This window comes from Lycorma delicatula, chromosome 1, assembly GCF_047948215.1.
Source record: "Lycorma delicatula isolate Av1 chromosome 1, ASM4794821v1, whole genome shotgun sequence".
Lineage (NCBI taxonomy): Eukaryota > Metazoa > Arthropoda > Insecta > Hemiptera > Fulgoridae > Lycorma > Lycorma delicatula.
In genome coordinates, this window is record NC_134455.1 from 145,795,814 (window position 1) to 145,819,273 (window position 23,460).

Sequence of the window (23,460 nt, forward strand, 5' to 3'; positions counted from 1 at the left end):
TTTATGAAAATTTTGAAAATAAATATTTTAATTATTTTACAAAAATAATTTCAACACACTTCTAATATAAAAACACAATAAAAAAAAATAATGTAAATAATTTATTTTAATTACTGAACGAAACCCAAGCATATTTAAATAAATACAAAATAAATATTACAAGAGTCTTTCAACGACAATTGGCAGCAAAATTTATTTTTAACACACTTTTTTATAATAATTATAACTTTATTCAAGTCTTTTTAATATTTTTCCAGTTTTTGTGCACAATAACACAGGAATTCCATTTCTTTTACCATTGCAGTCAGCATACTGTGCTTCAAAAGGTGAATTAAATCCAATTGGCTTCTGCTCAGTCATATGAGCAAAATTGGGCATCTGCTCACTGATTGGTGATTTTGAATCAAAGTCTTGTTTTACAGCATCTGCCTTATCATTTGGCACATAATACTGTTTTGCCAATACACCATGATGAGTTGTTTGATGCTTTATTAAGTTACTATTCTGGGCAAATGCTTTCCAGCAAATTTTACATGTGAAAGGTTTTACACCAGTGTGGGTCCTCTCATGTCTATCAAGGTTTGACTGTTGAACAAATGTTTTTGAACAATAACGACAATGAAATGGTCGTTCTCCTGTATGCAATCTCACATGTTTGGTTAAATTTGCCTAAAACAAAGACAATCACAATTAAGATTTAAATGTGATAAATCACATTATTTTTAAAAATAACAATATTTTAAATGTTACTCTAACTATAAAATAATTAAACATTAAAGGAGTTCCCACTTTTTAAAAAGATATAAAAAAAAATTAAAAATAAATAAAACAGTACGAGTGTCCTACAGTGTGCAATGATTAACACAATTCTGAGGTTAGTCTCACTTTGATATTCATAGTTTCCTATGGTAGATAATTATCAATGGTAATATAAACATTCGTATTTTCATTTCTGTACTAGATTCATGCTTAAGTTTACCCTATAACGTCCCATGAAACTGCTTATCTATAGTAATCTTCACAGAAAAGTGTATATAATCATGCCTATTTTTATAGTTCGGATTTTAATATACCTGCTGAGCACAAAATATTTCTGCTTTGTTTCCAATCTAACAGTTCTTGTTTTCTGCAATTTGAATTTGATCCAAGAGTAATTTTACATTATTAAACCAAACATAATAAAAAGTTTAGTTAACTTTGTTTCTAGCCATTTTTCATAGTTTTCAGCTCCTTGCTTCTGCTTGATTTAAAAATCAAAAGTGTATTTGGAATCTCTTTCAAGCAATGCTGGCTTGCACAACTAAGCTGCTTTGATCCTTTGGATACAATTTTTTTTTTTTAGCCAGTAACAACCATAACTTTTAGGTTCTATGATTAAATGTAAGACAAGCCTAAAAATAATTTCTTTTCCTTATGTCTGTAAATTTTCATTTGTTTTTTAATTTATTTTTTTGAGATATATTATTTTTTTCCTAAAAAAAATATCTGGTAAAATTTAGCATGAGTAATTTATCATCAGTAAATTTGTTCTGTTTTTAAAACTACAAATAACTTCATTAAGGTCAGTAATGTTTATTCTGTGTAAGAAAATTGTAAATGTTTCTTAAACTTTTTTGTATGTTATCAGTCTTAACAACTTTATTCTTAATTGTATTATGAGATTCTATGAACTAAAATTGAAAATTTTTAGGAAAAATTTTCATTTTTCCAATGAAATAATGTTATACACCATACAGGGAGATATGCCACAAGGTCAGCTACAAGAACTTGAATTTCTGAAAAACATTTCTGGATTTTCTTCATTATTATTTTGTTGTAAATGTTCATTATTATACATTTGCTTGGGTTTTTTAGTCATTTCTAATTTTAATCTGCAATTAGATGTTGGCTGAGGCGTTGGAAAGGTACGCTCTTGAAGGCACTAACAAAAAAAATAATCTCATAGTTTGTAAGAGATGGAAAAACTAAGAACACAAAATTAACATGAATGCAATAAATGTTTGCAACATAACTGTCTTGTGCTATATACTGTCATCATACACTAATCCCTTCACTGTATTATATGTAATGTGACAACACCCCTGGTAGAACTACTGTGCATTTACACATTCTAAACTTTGACAAATAATACTACATATTCGACATGCACAGTTTAAAAGCATTTACATTTATAAGCAAAAAATTATTTTCTTTAATGATTATCATTTAAGGTTTAATAATTTTGTATTTAGTTTGACCAGATTTTTAAAATAAAGCAAACATTAATTGAGATTAATTCTAGTTATAACCAGCTAAGATACATATCTCTGTTTATTACTATAAATAATTTGTTTTTTGTATGGACAACATTTACTTTGCTATCCTGTTTTTGTTCTCTTGTATGTTGGACTTTTTAATTATACTTTAGTGCTTTCTATGTAAACATTTTTTTTCCTTTCACTATTTTCCCAAACCTTATTTTGGATTTTGCACCACCACTATTTCTGGTTCTTCTGTGGCTTTAGTTACAATTACACACATTGTACAATCTACTTTTTTCATTAATCAATTTTCAACCTTTCATTAATCAACTCTTCAATAACTGATCAACTGAATTCTAGATGTGAATTAATCATTTTTGGACTTTTTTCATTAATTTTCTTGTGACTTAATAGTTATCAAATACCCATTAACCAAGAGGCACCTCTACCAATAGATATATTCTGTCATTCCTGTAGTAACTTTTTTCCTGTTTTGCCTCCACTAATTACCTTTCAGATAATACTTCAGAGGATGATGTGTATTAGTGTAAATAAAGTGTAGTCTTGTACAGTTTCAGGTCGACCATTCCTGAGATGTGTGGTTAATTGAAACCCAACCACCAAAGAACACTGGTATCCATGATCTAGTTTTCAAATCCGTGTAAAAATAACTCACTTTACTAGGACCTGAACGCTGGAACTCTCGACTTCCAAATTGGCTAATTTGGGAAGACGCGTTCACCACTAGACCAAGCCGGTGGGTTATTCCTGTAATAACTAAAAGGAAATAAGTTGCTTTACATTTATCTTAAAAGTTTACTCAAAATGAAATACATAATTGTCTTAATCAATAGCTGAAATTATAAGATGTAAGCTATTTGATAAATTACATATGTAACTATCCATTATTGCAAGAGTAGAATTTCAAATATCTGGCTTCATGGTTTTGGAGGCTAAACAGAAAAAGAAATGCTTTCATGTGTATGAACATTTCAAGAATTCAGAAACAAAAGAAAATTGCAATGAACTGTTTTTTCATGATATTCAAATTTTATATTCTTCTAAAATCTAGCTACATTTACTATCCAGACTAATTACATTTAAAATCACCCCAAAAGAATATTTATATTTATGTTGTAAAATAATGACTAAATTATTTCCAATCGCCTGATAAGAGATTAAAGTTGAATCTACTGAACTTGAAATATCCATTAGTTTAATATCTTTTGCTGAGCTATACAATTTATCAATTTTTAATTACAGTTTTATTTATAATTCTAATATATATGTTTGCTGATTAGAGGAGTAAAAAATTCAATTGTACCTTAACTGTACTATTTCCTTCAATTTTGATATTTATTCGTCAGGATTTTATTTTAATCACACAAAAAATTAAAAAAAGTGCATCAGTGCATGGACATATGATGGAAGCAAGGCCTTTTATCCAATATTATTTGAATTGATAATGGTGCAAAATAATGTAAACACAATATACACAAATGATAAAATTTTTTATTAATAAGAAATATGAACTAACAATGAAATATACATATTGCAAAATTTGTTTTTATCAAATAGCCCATTGGTATGATTATACAATAATAATAATTTATAAAAATTACTTACCAACAACTTTTTTATATGTACTTTTGGATACCAAATCAATCTCCACGAACTCAAAAAGCTATATTATATTAAAAAAAAAACAAACTAAAACCATTAATCGTATGCAGGTCGTTACATATAACGCAAAAATGTACAACAGTGGTCATCATGTTTTAAAAAAATTATGTCGACTTAGGGTCCCAGTCACAATAAAAGTTTCAACCGTTATCTAATATTCAAAAGTACTTGAACACATACAAAAAAGTTGTTGGTAAGTAGTTTTTATAATTATTATTATTATTACATATTGTAAAACAGAGAGAACATGGCGTATACACATAAGCCATGTATGAGCGAGAGAGAGCTCTTACTGAACATGCATGTTAGTATCTGAATATAGAACATGGTAGGCACATAGTGGGGAATCAGCTAGCGTGTGATGCTTTTTGTTATGAATCTTATTTCTCAGTTGACTCTCCATCTTGTAGCCAGCATTAAGAAACTTCGCTTCAAAATTATTCACTGAAATGTTCTCTTTTATAGTACTCCAAAATAAATCAAATTGAAATGTTTACATTTAAAGATATGTAACAAGTACATAATTTATTGGATTAAAAAAATAAACTGTTTTGAAACTCATATAAAATAAACATATTTTGACCCAAAAAGTCAGCTGTTCAGTACAAATTTTTGTAAATTTTTCCAGAACTTTATAAATCCATTTTCAAATTTGATTAAAAACTGCAGGTAAGGTACACATTTTGCCAAACTTATCTAAAATTGTTAAATCCCTTCTTTTCAGTCCTCATTTTCTGTTCAATTAGCCCAGTGCTATTCAACTGTGTTCCACAGAACCCTGGGGTTTCACAAAATGTCAAAGGGTTCCATAAACATACATAAAATATTCATCAAAATGATGAAAATAAAAAAAAAAATTAAAGAATTCTGAATTGATCGAAATAGCCCACAGCATTCGTGACTATGCACTGGCTGCTACACTAATGCATCACTAGTAGTGTAAGTGGGGGTGCGGGGAAGCAGAACATTGCTTCAATGTCAACTATCATCAATGTGTGTGTTCTTTCGACAACCAGTCGTATATGAATGTGAGTTCTTGTGCCTGCCGCGAAGTGGACATTTCAACCTGATTACCATAACTAACCTTTTAACTGCTATGCGAACATATACGTGTTCAGCTACAGTAGTGCCTGACAGTGTTTGGCAGTAATTGTGCCTGTCTTGCTATGCACACATATGTGTTTACAGCTTTTTCATTATAAATACGCATGCTTTCAGTTTATATTTTTCCTGTACTGTATCATATATTTTATCAATCTGTGATAATTTTTCTATCCCATAGATAAAGTACTGAGCTTTGTGGGTACAGTGATCAGTATCTAGCATATACCTACTTACTATTTATTCAGTAACCAGCAGTTAAAAGGTTAAAGTGTGTGTATACTGTAATTTTATAATTTGGCTGTTGTTTGTTCTGAAAGTCTGTTAATTTTTTTTTGCAACATATACTGCAACTAAGTGTTCGAGGTAAACCTTTTGCAATTCTAAGTGTTTAATCACAAAATTTATATAATTTTAATAAACCCATTACAAATGGATTTCTGTTTAAAAACTGGACAATTAAAAAGAAATAATACAGCCATAGCCACAACAATAAATGACAACTGCTTCGAATTTATCTTCTGAAACCAAAGAACATTTATCTGATATGAAGAAATGTAAATTATCAGAAGGAAGGCAGTATGAAAAAGCGGAAATATGATGGAAACTATTTAGCAATTGGTTTACTTAGACAGGAAATAAAGATGTACTGAATAGATTATGTGTTGAATGCGAAAAAGTTGTTAGTAACAGTAGTTTAAATTCAACCAAACTAAAAGGACCTTTGGAATTGAATCATCATACTTTGGAATACTTTCAGTGTAAACGAAGATCTAATAAGCAAAAAGAATGCGTTTTCTAAATACATGTTTTCTATTAACGAAGCATTTCTTGAAGCTTCTTTTCGAATTAGTTATTGAATCGCTAGGGAGAGCGAAGCATTTATACGAATTTGGATACTAGATTGCGGATACACCAGTGTTCTTTGGTGGTTGGGTTTCAATTAACCACACATCTCAGGAATGGTCGAACTGAGACTACAAGACCACAATTCATTTACACTCATACATGTCATTCATATTCATCCTCTGAAGTAATACCTGAACGGTAAATTCCTGGAGGCTAAACAGGAAAAAGAAAGAAAAGAAACTGAGGGCAAAGCATATACTATTGCTGAAAAATTAATAAAATCTTGTCTTATAGATGTAATTTTTTTGCTAACTTTGAGGTAACTTTATTAAAGACATTAATAGCATACCACAACTTTCTGGTACTACAGTGGCAAGGCAAATAAAAGATATTACACAATACTGTGAACATGAACTTTTGTGTGATTTAAAATCTTCTTTGCGTCGTTTTACGTTGTAATTAGAGGTTACTGGCTTAACTATTTTGATTGTATTGGTTTGTTATATTTTTAATTCTTCAATCCAAGATATGCTTTTTTGTAAACCACTTAATTTTTTAAGTTATTAATTCATACATGAACTAAGCTGGGATCTATGTTCACATATTTGCATCGATGGCAATAAGATGGCCGAGAAAAAGGGGCTGTACACAAATTATTGCAATAGCTCCACATATTGAACAAACTCATTGTCATTGTTTTCATTGTCATCAGTTAGCAGCAAAAAGAATACCAAACACATTATTAGAATTTTTTTAAATGACCATAAACATAAATATGCTCAAAGTTAAATGATGAAATATGGTTACAGCTATTGGCATATTTGGCAGATATATATGTAACTTTAAATGAATTTAATAAATCTCTTAAAGGCCTTAAAGTTAATAATATTATTACACTGAACGATCAAATCAATGCTTTAATTTTAAAATTAGATTTGTGGGAATCTTATGTGAAAAATAATAATATTGCAAGTTTTGAAAAGCTAAGTGATTTTTTCTAATCAAAAATGAAATAAATTTGAATAAAGAAGTTAAAGACAATTCAGGAGCATATTTTACAATTAAAAACCACTATCAGAGATTACTCTCTCCAACAAGAAGAATCCCCATGACTGGATTAAAAATCATTTAAAAATTTCAACAATATCAGAATTTGTTACTGACAGAACTATCAACAGATTCTACATTAAAATGCAGATACAAACGAGAAGATCTTCTTGATTTTTGGTTAAAATTTTACACGGAATACCCTCAAATTTCTGCAAAAGTTAAAGCCTTAATGCCCTTTTGTTACAACATATTTGTGGGAAAAATCGTTTTCAACATATGTCAGAACAAAAACAAAATACAGAAATAAATTGGATGCTGAACATGAAATGAGTTTACAAATGACAATAGAAACTGACTTTAAAGTTTTGTGCAAAACAAAGTAAGTTCATCCCAGTCATTAAAACTGAAAATTCTATCTGTACACATTAACTTTATTTTGTAATTTTTTTTTTTTAAACTTTTATTATAATGTAATAAAATAATATTAAAATGCTTTTATATGTACTACCTAGATTGTGAATATTCTATTATTTATGATCCTGGGTTCTAAGAAATAATTTGATATTCATAAGGGTTCCTTAAATTGAAAAAGTTTGAAGCTTTAATTAAAATTAATTTGCACCTATCCTAATAATTTCAAGACTAGTGTAAAGGGACTTCCCCACCCACCCCACAGAGCATCCTTGATTACAAACAGAAGACAAGAATAACTTAAAAACCTAACTAAATAAATAATTTAAATGCCACAAATGGCCATTTTTTAACATTTAAAATTAAAATTTAACATAACATTAACATTTGAGAAGATTTGATAAATTTTTGTGTACTATTCACATCAGAAATATTTTCATGTCTTATTTATCAAAAAACTTAAATTCTAGCAAGCTCATTACTGTGTCATTTTATATGATTTCTGCAATTTAATTTTTTTATTACTTAATGGCAGTACTAGTTTTAATAAAATTTGTGTAGAAAATAGTCTAATATATATATATTCTATTTTTTAAATGGGCATAGTATTTAATAAACACAGTTTCACATAATGATCGACAAGTGGTTGTTTCTAGAATTAACTACAAAAAGGATTGCTAACAATCATTATGTTTTAGCAGAATGGTGGTCCAGCACATTTTGCTGTGATTATCTGCAGATTCCTCAATGAGATTTTTCCAATCACTGGATTGGATGTGGGTCAAAAGAGATACAAGCTACCTTAGCCAGCAAGAACCCCCCCATTGGTCTCACCACACCTGACAATGCACTCTTTGCAAAACAAAGTTCCAAAAATTTTGTAAAACAAGAGATCCAAAAATGCAGATATATCCAATAACAAACAGTTTCAAGACTCTGTTCGGTCAGTATTGTAAATGATCACCGCTGATATGCTGTTGCGGATGAACAAACGGACATGGAGGTGCATACAGCTGTGCTTTGAACATGGTGGAACCCACACAGACATTTTAAATCCACAGAAGGTAAACTGAATTATGTTAATAATTTCGACTAGTGTAAAGGGACTTCCACATCCACCCCGTAGCATCCTTGATTTCAAACAGAAGACAAGATTATTTTTGTCTTCTGTTTGAAATCAAGGATGTCTTTTTACATCACATAAGCTTTTTAAGTTATCTTAAAAAGCTTATGTGATGTAAATTTTCCTCTCACAAATGGCAATTTTTTTGTAGTAAATTACAAATCTTAAAAAAAAATCAAGGTAATAACAATTTTTAGAAAAAATAACTTAAGTATCATTAATTAATCTATTTTTCATGTTTAGCTAATTATCAACTATAAAAATTATAATTAAAGTAGAAATAAGCTACAAATCACCAAAAAATTGACGAGTACACTTGACAAAGATTTAGGAAAAATATGTCTAAATTGGAAGGCACTAACAGAAGAAGTTACTCAAAAGCAATCAAAATTTAGAATAATTTGGACTAAAAGATAATCCTATTTTCAATGTAAAATTCTGTATAAAAAAAAAAAATATTTCACCTGTTGAGAAAAGCACTTTCCACACACTTGGCACGGATAAGGCCTTTCCCCTGTATGCACACGAATATGTTTGGTAAGATTAGCTTGCTGAGTGAACCCCTTATGGCACGTCTCACACCTGTATGGTCGCTCACCAGTGTGGGTTCTTATATGTTTCCATAAATTAGGCTGCTGAGTGAATGTTTTTAAACAAATCTCGCATCTAAATGGTCGTTCCCCAGTATGAATACGTTCATGAGTGACAAGATTCACCATCTGGAAAAAAAGTAAAATAAAATAAAAATAGTTTATATATATTAATATTTGGATGTTTTATTACAATTAACTGATTGAAGTACATATTACATACAACATAATTACTGTTCTTCAATGATAAACGTAGAATTTCTATAATATTACTCCTCTTAAAATTTTAAACCGAGACTTTTATATTAATTAGTGGATTAAATTTTTTTAAATTAAGTATTAATCAATCTTTTTTTTTTAGATACAACCTTCGTATGAGGCAAGTTTTTTAAGTAGGCCTATTTTTTAACTAGTGCTTGCAAAAAAACATTTATTTATGTCAGAAGTCATCTGTTCAACCATAGTCCAGTCACATTCACATTAGTTAATTGAAATGAATACCAAAATAAACATGTAGTCTGTGTGGGATTTAAGCAATAGTTCTTTTCTTAATGACAGAAAAAACCTGCTACGGAAATTCAGAAAGAAAAGTGTGAATTTTAAGCACTGAATGTTATGAGTGAAGATAAAGTTTAAGATGGTGTCATCTCTTTCAAGAAGGCAGGATGAAAAAATCTGACAGTTTTAGATTTCTGGTGGGTTGTATGAATAAAAGTTAATAATAATTAATTAATTCTGCTTAGTGAACTCCTCTATACTAATTACAAATATTAATTTTGAACGTATGGTGTAAAATATTCAGTTTTTATTATTGGATTATTTGGTGAATAATCAAAAATGAAAAAGAAACAATCATACAAGAAAAAGAAAGATAACTTGAAGAAATATATATAAAAAAAAAGACAAGATGAATATGAAGGGGAAGAAAATGTTAAGAACATGGAAAGAATAAAAACATTCAGAGAAGATGATAAATATAAAGAGGAAAACAAAGTTAAAACCAAAAAAAGAATAAAAATATTAAGAGAAGTTTATAAATATAAAGAGAAAGAATACATTAAGACCAAGGAAAGAATAAAAAGATTGAGGATGATGAATATAAAGAGAGAAAATTTGAAAACTAGAGAACGTGTACACAAATTAAGATCAGAAGAATTATATCAAAGTAAAGAGCGATTAAACAAAATGACCAACTACAACTTAGGAAGAAAAGTGTCTGACAATATCAGAGAAGTAATAAACTAGATCACACTGTGGTTAACTTTAATGTAGATAAAATTAAACAGAAATCCCAGAATAATTAAATAGAAATTAAACTAGAAAATCCAAAAAAAAAGATTAAATTATAATTTTCAATTAATATTAATTAATCAGATATTTTATCAAATCTGTGTTACTTATTCACATATGTAATAATGCCTATTAAATTACGTATACATATTTTTAAAAGTACATCAAATTTTATTTCACTAATAACTTCTGATTTGTTTTTTCATTTTTTTATTATTATTGAATTATTATTTATTATAAATTTTATTTTTACAATCAAGGGTTAATAATTATTAAATCAATATATTTAAATTAAAAAAAAGAAAGTTAAAAAACAGATTAAAAAAGAAAAAAGTCTAATTTGAACCGATGTGATTTCCCTTGTTAAGATCCAAATATTTCATTAATTAAAATTTTACTTGGCTATAACTCTGAAACCAATGAAAATAAGTACCACTTATGATATGTCATTGAAAATCTCTCAATGAGGGCTTATTACTGCAGTTAAGGAAAAGTCCAAATTTGTTGGTATTTTATGTTTTTTTGGAGACTTCTGGTTCATCTAGGTGTACAGAACTAGATGTTACAACAGTCCTAAATCCAAAATTTCAACATCCTACAACTAATAATTTGAGTTATGCGAGCTACATACACATGTATGTACATACATACATCATGCCAAAACTAATCAAAATGGATTCAGGGATGGTCAAAATGAATATTTCCGTTGAAATCTGAAATTTTTTGTGATCACATAAAAAACAGTAGTTGCCTGTCTGCAATTGCAAATGATTTGCTAAAAATGAATGAAAGAATTTGTGAAACAAGATGATTAACATTTTCACAATTATCAAATAAATTTTCAAGCATTGCCACTCACTGCAGAGTGATTAAATTGAGAATAAAAAAACATTATATATATATATATATATATATATATATATACAGGGTATCCCATATAAAACGCAACCCATCAATCACTCATCCATGAAATTTCAAAAGTCAAGCTTACTCCCCTACTCGTTACTGAAATGGACTCGTCCAACATCTGAACACTAGTTCAGGTGGTAGAACACTACCATCGGTAGTAGAACACTACTGATAGTAACAACAATGAAACGTTCAGTGTATTGCTAGAGACAAGATGGTGTTTTCGCTAGATAAACGTGTTTTCATTGTTGAGTCGTACTTCAGTACGAAATCAGTGGTTGCAGTGCAAGATTTGTTTCGCCATAAGTACCCAGATAAACCAGCTCCTAACAAAACATCAGTATTAAGGTTAGTTGCAAAATTTAGAGAGACCGGTTCTGTTAATAACAAGGAACACAAAAGATCTGCGTCAATGTTGAATACAGATACAGTCACTGAAATCAAAGACCGATTACTCGCCTCGCCAAATAAATCGATCAGACGTTTGTCTGCTGAAATTAATTTTTCTAAATCAACTGTTTATCGGGTGACCAAACAATTATAATTACGACCTTATCGCATTCAAACGGTTCATCAGCTTCTTGAGCCCGACAAAGAAAAACGGCTACAATATTGTCAATGGTTCCGTCGATTTCTGCGTGAGGGAATCAATGTTATGGATTCGTTATTTTTCACAGATGAAGCACGGTTTCATTTGGATGGCTACGTAAACAGCCAAAACAGTAGAATTTGGAGTGCTGAAAATCCCCACGTTTATTACAAAAAACAATTACACCCGCAGAAGTTGGGCGTGTGGTATGCGATATTGCGGTAGAAAATAATCGGTCCTATTTTTTTTGAGTACACCATTGCAGAACGATATCAGGATATTTTATTTCAGTTCATTGCACTCTTGGAAGAGGAAGACAGACACTGCTGGCTACAACATGATGGTGCAACATCGCACTACGCAGGTTCAACTTCTGATTTCGTTGAATTCTTTGGTAATCGTGTTATTGGTTGAGTGGCTTGTGGCCACCAAGATCTCCAGATTTGACTGTGGCGGATTTTTTTTTATGGGGTTACCTCAAAGAAAAAGCCTACAGCAACAAACCAAAAATACTTGAAAGTCAATATTGAACAAGCTGTATTAAATATCCAGCCACAAACTTTGAAAAAAGTTGCAAGAAAGGTAATGGATGGTAATAATAAAAATTACATTTACATATGCCTTTTTATTATTTCAATACCTACCAATATAAGGTTGGGTTGCGTTTTATATGGGACATCTGTATATATATAATTTCATTTTAATACAATAATCAAAATCAGTTTTTTAAAATTGTTTCTCTTGACAAGAATAAATTTCTTTGTTCACAGAAAAAAACTTTAACTCATTAAGCTAAGTAATTTTCCTAACAAATATTTTCCACTTACTTCAAAAGTAATTTTCTACACCACCCACCTGTTTCCAAAGTGTGGATTGTCGAACGATGTTCGGTGGCTTGCATAAAAATTTAAAAAAGTATTTTGTCACAAGAAATGTGAAACTGAATTTTTTAAATTAACATGAAAATTTCTTCTTGATTACTTTACAATATCTAGGTAAGTAAATTTGTAAAGTGATGTTACAAATTAGGTAACTAATTTGTTGATTATTAATCTGAATAAAATGTAGTTTATTAAAAAAAATAATAAATAGATTTGAACAGTATTTACTAAAATAGAAGATAAAAAGAAAATCTCAGTTCATTAATTACAATAATTAAAACTTTCAATGCATTTTTTATCCTTAAAATTATAGAAGTTATGAAAATAAAAATTTTGATTATTTTCAATATGGTTTACATTATTTATCAAAATAGATTACTTCAGGAAATGATTTGCTGATATGTAGCACTTAGATTTAAAGACCAAGCCTCTTAACATTGTGAAAATAAGACTGAATATGTGTAAAAACTTTCTGAAAAAAAAATTTCACCAACACAATGAAAAAGTTAGGAAATATCTGCACATCATACTAATTTGCAGAGGGCAGAATTTGGCAAACCTCACACATTTGGTGAAATATTAATACATTATTATATTATTGTGCTGCTTGGATTTACTTGAAAGAAGTTGAAATAATGCAACAGGACGATTATGCAAAAGGAACTGATGAACATGTCTCAGTGAGTGAAAGAGGAGCATTTGAGTTAAGGCAAGTAACTTTTTTGTTTGATAAATCTACAGATATACAACAATTGTTGGTACAATTTATCATTTTCATGCATTATACTCTTACATGTATATGCAAGGATAGCCCAAGGGCTATATGTGGTAAAAATAGTGGGTTATATAACCTGAGATACTTAACTTTAATTTGAATGTGTCATGGAGTCACTGCATTCTCCATAGGGAAGGCATTAGTCTCAAAAGGCTGTGGCAGGAAAATGAAAAGCCTGACAGTGCCATGAAAATTATATACTTCATCAAAGAGTTTACAATCAGGCTTATTAAAAAAAATTGTGAGGAAATCTCAACAGTTTACTACCTCTTTCGGATACTGAATTACTTTGGCTGTTGTGGGGTAAGGGGTAAAGTATAAGACTTAAAAAATTTTTGAAAAACTAATTAATTTGTAAAATTATGCAAAGGTTTATTCTGAAGCTCAAATACTTAACATATGTACATATGTACAGCGTTGCTAGAAAGTTCAGGGACAGATGGTTCAGCAGTTAATGGGATTCCCCTTAGCCTTGCAGCACTCCTCCATCCTCTTAGGCAAGGAGGAGTGTGTCTATAAGCTTCAGACACACATCCTTGGTAATATTCCACCAAATCTGTACAAACATAAACTTCAGCTTGGTCTTGTTCTTAGGCTTTAACCTGGCTAGACAGTGAGCCATCATGTTCCATATATTTTTAATGGGATTTAGATCAGGGCTCCTTGCTGGCTATTGAAGAACCTCCATCTTGCTTTAAAAACCAGTCCTGGGTGTGTAGCGAGAGGTGTGACACAGGACATTGTCTTGCTGGTAGATATTTTTTGCTGGAAGTAATTTTTTAACTGACAGTAGCATGACTTCATTGTCAGCCAGTATTTTACATTATTCATATTCCCTTCAACAAAAGGAAGTTCTCCTGGAACCTCAGATTTGATGAATGCCATGTCATCACAGTCTCGCCACTGGCCCAACTGCCAAAGCGAAACAAGCAGGTGAAATATCTTTCAGTCTTTTATGTCACACCCTGATTCTGTGCCTAGGAAATAGTTCAAATCATCAGCTTTCATCTGAGAAAAGTCTTTCTAGAGGCTCTTTTAACCAGCTAGGTCAAGCCTTACACCAAATTTTATGCCACTTTTTAGTCTGATCATTTAGCAAGGGTTTGCAGAATCCATAGAATAATTTGTACCTACTTCCTGAAGCCTTGAAGACAGACACAAATACTGAAATCTTTGTCATCTTCCTTCATAAATGTCAATAAATCACTACTACTTACATTTCAGTTTTTACGACTCAAAATTAAAAGCTTTTGATCCTGGCAAGGCAAGGTTTTGCGCGGTCTGCCACTTCCTGGAGCTTTAATGATTTACTACTTATTCCTGATGATGAACTTCCTTAAAACATCTGTGTTCTCAACACACATTAAGTTTAAATGCTAAATTGATCGATATGAGTTGCCGACCCACACACTTGCGTGTCCCAATAATTTTCCACTTTGTATCTTCAGACACAGACAATTGCTCCATTTCTGCAGAATTTTCTTTCAAAAACAGTAAAAAGTGTAGCAAGGTTATAAATAACGGTCTGACACAACAAGGTCATGAGAGAATGTGCGAGCTGCCAATCAGTCACAAACAAGGCATGGAGAAAACAGCTACAAACAGAATAGGTCTAAGTATTGCCAATCAGGAGTTATCACAGAAAGACAATGCCAAATTTTGTCATAAATTTTCTGAAGAAAAAAATTTGAGAGACAACCAAATTAGTAATTTTTTGTGTCCAGATCATATTTTAAAATTGTTATGCCATAACAAAGCTGTAGTAAAAATTTCATAGCTGTAAGATCAGCGTTTGAGAAAAAAATTTAGCATAGTCTAGAAAAAAATTTAGGTGGAAAAACACAGTTTTTTGAGTACTTTTTAAAAAATAATTGAATCTCCAAAAGTACAAGGCATATTCATAAATTAAGGGCTGTTTGATATTAAAAAAAAATTAACTTGTGAGAAAAGGCTTTTACTTATAGTTTAGTATGTATCTACTTCACTTTTCCATATTCACTTTCGCCATTCAGTTGTAAGCACTTTTTGTAATGCTGCACCAGTTTCTATAACCCCTCTGCATAAAAGATTGCCACCTGGGAATTGAACCAGTTAGCAACAGCGATCCTGAGTTCGTCATTTTCAAACAGTTATCCACCAAGCCACTTTCTCAAATGCAAGAAGAGGAAGTAGTCACTAGATGCAAGGTTGGAACTACATGGAAGGTGGTCAGAAAGTTCCCAATAAAAATCTTGAGTCTTCTTTTTTGGTTAAAGCAGCAGTGTGAGGATGCATGTTGCTGTGAACAAGGATTACACTGAACAACAGTTTCCCACGTTGTTGATTTCGGATTGTACATCTCAGTTTGGTGAGCGTTTCGCAGTACACGTAAATAGCCAATAAGATGGCCATGCATGCTTGAAACTGTGTTCAGACCCATTAATATTTAAATATAAGCCGACAGCCCTTACTTTATGAATATGTTTCGTATCAGAGCTAGAGCAGTGGAATTTTTGGTGAATACCCATAATTAGATGCCTAATAACACCATGTAAAAACATTGACTGAAATGCAGTCAGTTTGGGCACAAAAGAAAAATTTTGGCAACATTTTACTTTCAAAAACTCAACTAATTGAATTTATATTTATGAGTTTAAAATTAAACTGATATTTTTGCAGTGCAGAATAAAATTTGGGGTTTTAGCAGAAAAAAAAAGTTAAGACTGAAAAACTATAATTGCTTACACCTGAACAATTACAGGTTTTAAAACCTTTTTATTGAAAATAAAATAAAATAAAACCATGACATAATACTAAACAAATGATATTTGCATACGAGATCAAGATAAAACATGGTTATGGACCTATTTCAGAGTGATGTGAAAAATGTTTATGTAGTCTGCACACTTGCATTTGGAATAAGTTATATTGCTTTTAGGAATAGTCATCCTGAGAATAAAAATATATACAGATGATACTGTAATATTAGTAAAGGAAGATTAATTGGTCTTTCAGATTTTCATTCATTGTATTCTGCCGCCATTAAGGCAGGTCTTGTCTTGTCATGACCATACTCCACTTTACCTTGCACCAATCTCTTTGTCTTTTCGTATTTTCATCTTTTTCCATAATCAGATTCAGTATTTGAAAACTTTCTCTTCCTTTTTTCGATTTACCAAACTCTCTACTCCATTCACCATTTTTTTTCATACAATGTCATAAACAGCTCCTTTTCCTGCTGTCAATTAGATTTAACATTCTCCTGCTTTATTTTATTTTTTGTCTAATGCCTTATCATTTGTTACATGATCTTGCCATCTGACAATCATTTTACGCCACACCCACATCTCAAATGCCTCAATTCACCTTCAGTCCACCTTCCTCAAAATCCACGACTCTCCAAATATAACATCCTGCCAATCTTTTTCTTAAATCCCAGCTCAATTTTCCACACAACAGTTATCTTCCTATTAAATGCTTCCTTACCTCTTAGCTATCCTGATTTTAACCTCTGTAGTACAAGGTAGGTCTTCAGTTCCAATGCTGCCCAATATTTCATATTTTGTTTTCTTTTTATTTATTCTTATTCCTTAATTTTTATAAATTTCATTTAAGCATTTTTTTGCTCTCTGCTACCACCACTATACAATCAGCAAATCATATAAATTTCATTTTCCTTCCTCCAATTGCCATTAAAATAACCTTTATCTCTTCTATAGTTATATATTGAACATAATTGGCAACACAACCAACATCACTGGAATATCTTCTCTTCCAATTCTAGATCTAAAGTATGTATATTATTTTTCAGTAGACATCTCTTTGAAAATTATTTTGACTGAATGAAACATTAAAGTTTTGATTATCTGTGTAAAACACACACCCAAATCTTTCAACAGTCTTTAAATTCTGTTCATGAAACCTTAGAAACTGATGGTCTACACCACCAATACTCAGTCAACATTGTTCATTCTACTGTGTTTATTGCATACTACTTTTATATAATTTTATTATTACAGTTACTGATACAAAAGATGAAAAATTGTAAACATTTGTTAACATTCCATGTACAGGTCAAAAACATCTGTGTATTTGCAGTTGGAATTAAGTTAATAATGTTTTTAGTAGTCCATCCTCACAATGAAAAAGATATATTGAAAATATAGCTATATATAATTGCAAGTGGTAGTATGATTCTCATAAGGGAACGTAATTTTAAAATAAATCAAAAATTTGTATGGAAATTTATGAAAAATAAATGAAAATGTTTGGTTTTTTACTTTCCTGGCTATAGCAATATAATACTGCTATAGGACTAACAGGAAAATATGTAGATTGGTAAAAAAAAATTTAAAAAAAGGTCTTTTTAAGTTTTGGGCCTCTAGGAAATATACATTAAACAATTTTTTTTTAACAACACACATTAAATAAATGTAAATCTGTGAAAAAAATATATATTCCAATGTTCCAGTCCAAAAAATCCATTTTTGTCTGACATTAGTGAGGAAGTATGTTGGCCAGTATTTGGTCTTATAAGTCTGGTCCCTGAAGACAGATTAGACAGGCACTAACTTCAGAGAGAAAGAGAATGTACTAAATTTTTGAAAAAAAAAAATTGGATAAAGGGGTGGGGGTTGTTTTCCTTGTGGAATATTTATAATATTTAATTGGTTTTTAGATCCACAGCAATCAGAAAGTGGGAAATACTAAATATGGTAAATGAAGTAGATCTTGAATCACAATATGGAACATTAACTGGTATTCATAAAACTTACTAATAATGAGCAGATTGTTTTTAAGTTAATTTTTTAAGTGATGGTTAACATCACTTTTCAGTTGGTTTTTGCAGTCAATTTTTTCAAAGTTTAAATATTAATTTAGCCTCAAATAATATAATACATTGTTTATTATCACTATTTATTACAGTAAAATTTATTTACAATCATACAATTATCTAAAACTGATTAAAAGTTAGTTCAACATAGTATTTGAGAGTGTGATGAGGGTTTATGAGTATAGTAAATATTAATGCCTGCTAATGTTGAAAATATAATATGCAGAAGTAAATGGTATTTAGAAGCAATAATTGCACAATTAAGAGTAACTAAAAAGACAGGCTTGGAACTATGTGTAGAAAAAAATTCATTTCAAGACAACAAAAATTAGAATTTATAAAATAGTGCTAAGAACAACTCTTCCACTGAGACTGAATCAGGGATGATGGCCAGGGAAAAAGTATTATGCAGAAATGGGAAAAGAACATTATAAAGGGAGATTTACAGGCTACAGAGTTGAGGATGGTGGATTTAATACAAGTTAATGAAATAGGCTTATGAAAAGCCTGGAATAAAAATTAAAAAGGGAAAATTACAATGGGCTTGCCATTGACAGAGAATGGAAGGTGATGAGGGTATGGACTGCTCGACCTGAGGCACACTGTTGAAAGGAGGGCAAAAAATGAGTGGTTTGAGAATTTGAGGATAACCATAAGAAAGTGGATATAAAGCAGAGACGTTAAGAGAAGCTTGGCTGAGGAGGTGAGGTCTTGGTAGGAATAGTGCCAAGAATGTATGAAATTATATAGTACAGATTTAATATTTTTACAGTACATAACCAAATAAAATATCTGAATTACTCCAGAAAAATTAAAATAATGAGCTGCAATCCTTCTTCCAAACAGAGTATGACAAATTTATAATAGAGGATAAAGATATCTTTACTAATGACATTATATATAACACCTTATTTAATGTTTGAAGCATATTTCATTCCTGACAGATTTTTTTATTTTAGTATATACAGCTAGCTCCCGATTATCTGAAAGTGGTTTAACTGTAATGCCTGTAGGAAAAAATAAAAGATTTTAATATTTTTAAAAACTTAATAGTTAAAAATTTAGTTTTTTCATCATCACTCCTTTATTCATTTGCTAGTTGAATGAGTATTTGTTCTGAATATGATAATGCTATAGTTCATTGTGTGATACTATTATTATGCTACGCAAAACACAAAGTTCAATTAAAAAAAGGTGTTTTCAGTCACTAAAACAACAATCAATTGCGTCTTAGTTTAAAAAAAAGAAATATGAAAGAGTAAAATGCACAATTTATTTTTTTAATATCTATGTATTTTTTTCTTGTTACCTACTGTAATTTACTAAGTGTTTGTTAATGCATTACATAGTACATAAACTGCTACACGTACAATCTATGTACAGTATTAGTGATAGTGAAAATTTGTTATATATTCATATGTATTTTGAATAAACTTCTGGATATTACTTTTGCTAGGTAAATAATAGTGTAATGTAGTGTACAGTATCTTATTTTATTTTTACCATTATACCTTAATACTGTACTGCATTACAGTATTAAGTAATTTTATTGCATATTACTATTAAATATTATTTTTGGATCAACTGCAATTTTGCCATGATTTTTGGATTATCCATGACTCTCTTCCTGGTTATTATCACAGATAATCAGGATGAACTGTAATGTTTTAATGTCATGTTAGGTAAAATATTCAATAAAACATACCTGGGAAAATGTCTTAAAACAGACTTTGCATCGATATTCTCCTTGTCTAGATGTAGATTTACGACGTGTCGCTTTAGTTTTAGGAACAGAGTTTGTTTGACCAGTTTGTGAGTAGACATCAGTGCACACGTCGACCTCGACTTCAACTTCTTCCTGACTGGCAACTCTGTACATAACAACTTCTTCATGTGAAACGGCTGGTACGGCCATACCACCTCCCATTTCCAAAAGAGGTGGGCCCAATATAAACCGATACACTGCATTTGAGTCAACACGCAGTGCATCCTCTAAATTCTTTTTAACTACTTTTTGAGAATTATCAAAGTAGTTTTCAAACAACCTTATCTCCTCTCCCATAATTTTCACACACCACCTATCGGTATCATATCCCTAAATTACTTTAAATAACATGCCTATAGTCACAGAACCCAAAATCCCACACTGAAAAGAATATATCCAAAAATGTTTTATCACAAACTTGTCCACTAAATAACTTTGAACTTTAAGTTGGTTTAGCGATAACAACAGGATACTGTTTGATTAGGGCATCTAATTTGGCTTTAAACAATTCACTCACAATTGGTTCCTGCAAATTTATCACTGGATTCTTCACTACATACTGAACATACACCTGAAGGAGAAAAAACAGAGCATAAGTTTAAAAATAAATTACTACAGGAAAAAGCAAATTATATACACAAGTAAGTAATCAAATCTAGTAAAGAAGTTTGTAAAAAAATCTGGTTGAAATTATATACTATGCAGATGTGCAGAATAAAAACATGCAAAACATTTAGATTGATTAAAATACAATAGTTTGCTGCTTTTACTTAATAAAATAAAATGCCATTACAAAATAATTTACACAATGGATTATAAAAATTAACACAGATTCAAAAAGATACTAATGCCCTGGAGCTCTTAACTACAAACCATCTATATGAAAAACTCAAATATTTTTTATATCATAATTTATCAAAAATAAACATTAAAATATGTAGTCTCTAAATGTTTACAATACAATTGTTCCAGTGCTTTGGATGTGCATGGATACATTTAGAATAAGTCTTGGATGACAGCTACCCATTCATGAACCCAACTGCTTCATTTCTTAAAACAGATTTTTTTCTATTGTGCTAATGGTTCCAGGTTTCATCTTCAGTAACAATTCTTAGGAGGACATCACTTATGCTTCAAAGCACCATAAAAATTCCTTGCAAGCAACACCTTTTTCTTTCAATTCTGCAATTTGCTGACATGCCACCGTGTACTGATCTTTTATTTATGAACAATTTTGTGTACTGATCTTTTATCTAAACGTTTTGGTGCAAGTCACAAATGGAGTTGCCACCTTTATACTATTGCTGTAATGTCATGTTTCATTTTGACATTACGCTGTGTCCAGTTGCCTTTCTTTCAAACCACGAATATCACTATTTCCAACTTAGAGGAAAATGGCATATTTTATTTTAATTTTAGTGCATTTCTAAGACGTTAATTTAACTCACCCTCATGGTTTTAGTTATTTGAACAAAAAATTAATTAAAAAAAAAGTTAAATCATGTTGGAGGGTTTATTATTCTGTAATAAGAGTTTAAAAACTTTTTCCTTATTTATGTATTTTTTTTTTTACTATTGACTGTTGGTGGCAATTTGATATCATTCACTTTTTCTAATGAGTACTCTAGTTGTCTTTGGATTTAATCTTTCACAAGCCAAGTGCACTATTTGTAGTTCAATAAATTCCTCTAAAATTACACTATTTTACTACTACAACACCCTGCAGTCAGTTTACATTTTTTGTAGAAACTACTGCCTTATTTAACTGCTTTGACATATATTAATATGGTGCATATGAACAGAAATCTGTGAGATATTGACTTTCACTCTAAATGCTTAGATATGGATAGCTGTCCACATAGACTTCCATTCAATTTAGGGGTATTGAATGAAAATCTCTATTCAATCTGATTGTCCACACATACGAAAGAGTACTGTTAAGTCTTATCCTCATGTTCCAGCATACTTGTACAGGTTCACCTATACAGGTACACTTACCATAATGTGTGTGTTTAAAACTGCCACATCCACAAAACTGCAATCTTAGGCATTTCTTGTTCCACTGACTTAGGACGGGTAAAATGAAAAATGTTTTGGTTTTTATAACCAGAACTCAGAAAAAATCCAATTTTTATTACAGTGCAGTTCATTTTAGTTTTTATACAGTTTTTTCAACTAATTTCCGGTATTGGTTAAGAAATTTTATATTTCTTGATCAGATGAGAATTTTTCTTCATTAATTTATTTAATTTTAATCAGTTAACACAAATTTGAATAAATTACATCTAAGAGATATTTATTAATTTATTTGTAATGAATTCATTTTTCAGCAAGTGTTGGCTGGTAGGTGTTTTAACAATCATGTAATAGTTGGGAATTGTTTACAGATTGATGTGTCATGTGGACATAGAGAACTAATTGGCTGTGATAATTCAGCAACCACTTTTAGAATGAAACTAGTTCACTCGATACAAAGAATGAATTTCATATATTGTGTGTGTTTTATTATACTAGTAATAAAAGGCACATAAAAAAATATTGGATTTATCACAATTATAATGATGAATAAAAGGTCACGTTTTATACTTAGATGGCAATTTATGGAAGTACACTCAAAATATTCTTTTAAAATATATTTTAAATTGTTATCACTTTTGTGACCAGCAATGTCATATAAGAATATAACTTGGAGGTTAGCAGTAACATTAAAAGAAAGATTGGTTATAAAATACTCCAGTTCTTTTAATGATAGTTAATATTACAAAAGTACACAATTTCAATTTTAGTTAATTAACTAAATTTACATTTTCAAGAAGATATATAACAAATTATGCACTTCTGAATAAATTTTGAAGTAAATATTTATTGAGATCTTGAATTTTTGATCAATATTATTCATTATAATAATTATAATATTATTATTCATTACCATAATTATATTCTTTTAATGACTTCAGATAAGAAGGTGGTCACTTCTCTACTTCAACAAAGTGATGTTTACAACAGTGAGCAAGCATGAGTGTGCTGAACATGTATCCACTTACAACATACACAATGTCCAAATATTGTTGAGAAGGGCTGCTGTTGAGGCTATAATAAACTTTTTATGATCAGCCTGTTGTGATTAATGATTATCACAGTTTTACACATAGATTTAAAATCCACAGTTCTTGATCTAGTGGCCGATTACGACCCAACAATTATATAATATATATTAAATAGTTGTATGTCTGTGTTAGGCCTAAAAACGATTAAAAAATGTAATTTCTTCAGCTTCTGAAGAAAAATTTCATTAATTAAAATGAATAAATAAAAGTGCATATGTTTAACAGACCCCTGAGAAGGAATAAAATAACACCAACTACAACTTTTTGACTGGATTAATTTTTAT

The 23,460-nt window shown here is 30.2% G+C and overlaps 2 protein-coding genes and 1 long non-coding RNA gene across 5 annotated transcripts in view; 1 reads left to right on the forward strand and 2 right to left on the reverse strand.

Moving 5' to 3' along the window:
- LOC142323673 (uncharacterized) lies at positions 1–20,366 on the reverse strand. Its single transcript, XM_075363752.1, has 3 exons — positions 20,010–20,366; positions 8,922–9,176; positions 1–669 (listed from the first exon to the last, which is right to left on the reverse strand). Exons 1-3 carry the CDS (start codon positions 20,364–20,366, stop codon positions 229–231), a joined length of 1,053 nt encoding a protein of 350 aa, XP_075219867.1. The 3' UTR covers positions 1–228.
- The window catches only part of LOC142323690 (uncharacterized), a 24,918-nt gene continuing 21,089 nt past the window's right edge, over positions 19,632–23,460 (forward strand). Inside the window, exons 1-2 of one of the 2 annotated variants that reach the window (XR_012756152.1) lie at positions 19,632–19,760; positions 22,457–22,562. This is a non-coding gene — a long non-coding RNA (uncharacterized LOC142323690). The remainder of the gene's footprint in view (positions 19,761–22,456; positions 22,563–23,460) is intronic. The other variant, XR_012756154.1, reaches the window with a different exon arrangement.
- Bet5 (blocked early in transport 5) overlaps positions 20,502–23,460 on the reverse strand; it is a 32,192-nt gene continuing 29,233 nt past the window's right edge. For both annotated transcript variants that reach the window (XM_075363775.1, XM_075363765.1), the window contains exon 4: positions 20,502–20,640. In XM_075363775.1, coding sequence (XP_075219890.1) covers positions 20,512–20,640 — 129 coding nt within the window. In that variant the 3' untranslated portion in view covers positions 20,502–20,511. The remainder of the gene's footprint in view (positions 20,641–23,460) is intronic.

Excerpts from the sequence above, each read along its gene's own strand:
- LOC142323673 (XM_075363752.1), bottom strand. The coding sequence starts at position 20,366 with ATGGGAGAGGAGATAAGGTTGTTTGAAAACTACTTTGATAATTCTCAA. Across the intron at positions 9,177-20,009 it reads GTTTTAAGACATTTTCCCAG|ATGGTGAATCTTGTCACTCA; the intron begins GTATGTTTTATT and ends CTTTTTTTCCAG. Across the intron at positions 670-8,921 it reads GAAAGTGCTTTTCTCAACAG|GCAAATTTAACCAAACATGT; the intron begins GTGAAATATTTT and ends TCTTTGTTTTAG.